General features: G+C 41.5%; 1 protein-coding gene across 1 annotated transcript in view; it reads right to left on the bottom strand.

The window, feature by feature from the left end:
* Window positions 1-904: 904 nt before the first annotated feature.
* Suclg2 (succinate-CoA ligase GDP-forming beta subunit) overlaps window positions 905-4,528 on the bottom strand; it is a 307,192-nt gene continuing 303,568 nt past the window's right edge. Inside the window, exon 11 of the mRNA XM_008827131.3 lies at window positions 905-1,934. Within this exon, the coding sequence (XP_008825353.1) occupies window positions 1,819-1,934 (116 nt within the window). The 3' untranslated portion in view covers window positions 905-1,818. The remainder of the gene's footprint in view (window positions 1,935-4,528) is intronic.

The raw sequence follows: 4,528 nt of genomic DNA on the forward strand, positions 1-4,528 counted from the left end.
CACTGCACAGTCTTTGAGAAAAGACTTAGGAGTGATTTATTCTGGTTTATTTTTCCATGGCAAACACAAACATCAAGATTTTTCACTTTGTCTACATGTGAAATGTGTGAGTATAATGTAAAACGGACAACATAGTGAGGTTAGTTACACATCCGTGTATTAAAGGGAAGCTGTTAAGGGTAGAAGCTGGGTTTGTAGAATGGAAGGTGTGTATACCACGGTGTCTCCTCTGGCAGTACACATGCTGAATCACATGCCATCCTATCAGACTCCAGAGACATGCTTCGGGGCTCATGCTTGATGCATAATTTTAATCTTTTTAAAAGTTAAAAAATTTTTTTTCTTGAGAATTTTATACGTGAGCATTGTATTTGTATTATATCTACCCTCCCAGTCCCCTTCAACTCCTCCCATGTCCCCTATTCTCACAATTTGTGCTCTTGATTGTTACATATTCATACATACCTTTGTAAATACACATACACACATATGTATTTACATATATGCACTGTGTACTTGTCCACTTGGGATTAGGTAACCTATCAGGGAGCTAGTTCCTGGTGAAAACTGATTCTCCCTCTTTCAGCATCCTCTGAGGGACTGCCTGTCGGCTCTTCATCTTGGGGTGGGACCTTATGAAATTTTCTTCATTCAAACTGGCACGACAACTGGTTTTGTCATTATGCAGCTACTGTGGAGATTTCAGGTGTGCAGCTCCCTGTCACGACAAGAATCATCTGGTGCAGGATCAGGTATATGACAAAGTAGAGTGGAGCTGGAATCATCCAGACACGGTTTCCTATCTTAAGAACTTGGCCTCCCACAGAAAGACTGGTGTCTTTATCAGAAAATATTGACAACAGAAACAGCAGAATTGACAGAAATGAGAAATACACATCATCTGAACATTTAAAAACAATTTTATACCAATAAAAATTTACCAAAATTAAACAAGAATCAAATTCAAAAATTTTCCATTACAAAAATGGACATTATGTGAAAGGCCACATTCTCTTTAACTCCATTTTCGCATCTTTCTGCCACAGCAAGTAGACCCTGGGTAGAGGGGGACAAGAAAGAGAACACTGAGTCAACAGTCTGCTCTTCTGTGCTACCTCCTGACGAAATGGCTTATACAGGTTTTCATAAAAACTATCATTCACCAATTATGACGTGAACATGGAAGCTTCTATTTAAACTCATAAATAAGGCTTCTGGGTTGAATTTTAGTATGAGGTAAACAGTATTTTCAACATATAGGCACAGGGTAGATTGCATGTAATGTGTACACATTAATGTGGAGCTTCCATTGTAAAATACATTTGTGAACATTTATGGTTTTTTTTCTAAATATGTTGGAATCAGAAACTTGGAAAAATTGCTGTAGTCATAAAAACTATTTGCTCAAATGCCTTAGCTGTATCCTTTGGGAAGTTAATATGCTAAATATAATCCTGTCTGAGGTTGTGTATGCATCCTATAATTTTTCTGTTATGAAAGATTAGATGTCTACAAACTTCGTGTAAATGATCCCAGATGTGGCTTCAAATACTATACATAGGCACATTATCTGGCCATTGTGATTGTACACCAGAGTTGGCAAACCCTGTCTATTGGACAGGCATAAGAAAGTCATGAAGCTTACAAAGTCTACATGTGTAAAATCAGATTTAGCACTCTAGACAGCTTATTTGAGAAAATTCAGACGTTAAGATTTTTTCAGATAGTGATTTGTGTGTGTGTCCTTCCCAGTGAGATAACCATTGTTTCACAGTGATGTGAGTAGCATCCCTCTGCATGGGAGCCAGCAGGAAGGTGTCACTTCTTGGCCACACTGGCCACAGCTTTCTTGGCTGCATCCTCCAGGTCCACGGCTGAAGTGATGGGGAGTCCACTGCTTTTGAGGATGTTCTGAGCTTCCTGGACATTGGTTCCTAGGAGGGCGAAGAATGGCAATCACTGAATGAAACTGCAGGTGGCACCTAGTCAAGCCATAAAATGAAAACCACCAAGGCAGGCCTCCCTGGACACAACACAACTCAATCACAACATACTTGCAGCTTTTTATTACCCAGCCCTGGCTTTCCAGGTGTACCCAGATGACAAATTTATGTTTTTCTCTTAGGTTCATGTCAATGAACTAGCATTAGAAAGATAATGCCTGGTGGGTGTGGTGGTGCATGGCTTAAATCCTAGCACTCAGGAAGCAGAGGCAGGTGGATCCCTGTGAGATCCAGGCCAGCTTGGTCTACATAGTCAGTTCCAGGCCAGCTGGGGCCACAGGGAGACTATGTCCCAATAAAGCTGCTGGAGTGCCATACTGGGTCATAGGCTAGACTGACTTCCGCTTTTGCCCAGAAGATGAGTCAAACAGACGTTCTAATTGAGGTCACTGAGGGGAAAGACCACATGACGTAAACCTCAAGCTCTGGTCCAGGTAGAAATAAAGATACAAACATGACTTGTGGCCTGATCTGTAGTTATGAGAGTCTGTCCACTGATGTCCAGGAATCTGTAGCTTTAGAGACTGAGTAGTTTTCAACATGCTATTTCTGTTCCACACAGAGGCAGAGACTCTGGAAATGAACTATGCTCCCAATAAACGTTCTTGCCTGTTCCTGGTAGATTTGTAGTGTCTGTCGGACCAATCACACCTTAAAGGTATGCTTCAGGACTGCCCGTTTAACATGGGCATGAATTTCAGAGTGAACAACTCTTAAGGAGAAATGTGATTTAAGCATTTCATGAAACAGCGTAAGTCATTTTCTGTGCTTTGATCCAGCTGGTGAGGTAGGCTTCATAAACTAAGACTGTGGAGAAGGTGCCTCTCTACGTGAAGCACAAATGGAAACAGACACTGGGCTCTGTGTCTTCTGCCAAGGGCCCTTCGGTGGAAGGTGCTGCAGTCCTCACTCCCACCACCCATTCATTATATAGAGTTCATAAGTCATTTAATGTCCTTGGGCTCCAACTTCTTTTAATTTTTTTTTTTTTTTTTTTTTTTTTTTTTTTTTCCATCCTTTGGCATTTTCTTAATTATCTTGGAATAAAGCCAGATTTTTCCTTTCCAATCTATATGTGTTTCTTTTTTGTCCTACTGAACTATGTAACTCCAGTCCCAGGGGATCTGACACCCTCTTTTGGCCTCTGTGGACACTGCCTGCACGTAGTGCACTTACACACATGAAGAATACACATAAAATAAAAATAAATAAAATATAAATGTATTCAATAAGCAAAGAGCAGTCACCACAAGTTTATTCATGCCAGGCGCAGTGGTGCACGCCTTTAATCCCAGCCTGTGGAAAAGAGGCAGGCGGATCTCTGCTGGTGTTAAGGCCAGTCTGATCTCCATAAAGAGTTTCACACCAGCCAGGAATATATAGTCAGACCCTGTCTCAAAGAAATAAGAAAAAATTATTTGATTGTTTCATAATATTTATAAAAATTTTAGTTGTTTTCACTCCCTATGACCCTCTCTCATCATCCCTTATCTCCACTGAAACTCTTCTTCCCAACTGGTCTCCTTCCTACTTTCGTGGTATTTTATGTGTGACCACTGAGTTTAATTAAGGTTTCTTACATGAACATAGGTGGGGGGTTATTTCCTGAAACATGGCAATTTACTCACGGCTGGACCGCTGAACAAAGTGAGACCCTTTCTCCCAGCCACCAGTGACTGTCAGCAGTCCCTCAGGGATGGGTGGAGCTTCAAGTTTTTTATCTCCATATATCATCATCTTCCTTAGAACTAATATTCACTAAGTACTTGTGCATGCCAGGCATAATTCCAAGTAACTTATGGGCAGCATATAAAATTTGTATAAGAACTATGAATAGGTCCTACTGTCCCTATATACAGATAAAGCAACTGAGGTGATGAGTGGCAGAAGGGAACATAACTGTTCTCTGTAAGCACACAACTCTCCATACATGCACTTCCCTATTTGTAACCTGAAGACAGTACAGCTGAGGGGCTGGGATGCCAAGAATCAGTGTCTGGCAGACCTGGCCATCTTTCCCCAAAGATTCCTATTCCACTTCTGCAGTGTAGTGCCGGCACTGGGAAGTAGCTGCCCAGTTGGAAGTGATGTTTCCCAGGTCCTCTTGCATCACACAACATGGTTTTGGCCAGCAGAATGATGCAAATGGATATAAAACACATGGCCATAACCATCTCCAGTGTGACTTCCACACTTTGTTTTCCTCTCAGCTATGTTACCAGTCAGAGTGACCCTTGAAGGTGCCTTTTTGGGGATGGCAATGACTTTTTCAGCCTGGATACTTGAATTACAATGTGGAATGCATCACACCACTCAGTCACCTTCCCAGACCTTGTGTGAACAAGAAAGAACTTTCTATAATGTTGGCTGTGTTGCTCAGGGGCTAGTATTACTTTGAATAACACATTGCTTTTCCATATTTGTGTGCACAGGCATGTGTAGATTCATGTGTGTATGTGTGAGGGTATGTCTGCTAGGTGCGTGTGTGTGTGTGTGTGTGTGTGTGTGTGTGTGTGTGTGTGTGT

Source organism: Nannospalax galili, unplaced genomic scaffold (genome assembly GCF_000622305.1).
Source record: "Nannospalax galili isolate Female #2095 unplaced genomic scaffold, S.galili_v1.0 scaffold1051, whole genome shotgun sequence".
NCBI lineage: Eukaryota > Metazoa > Chordata > Mammalia > Rodentia > Spalacidae > Nannospalax > Nannospalax galili.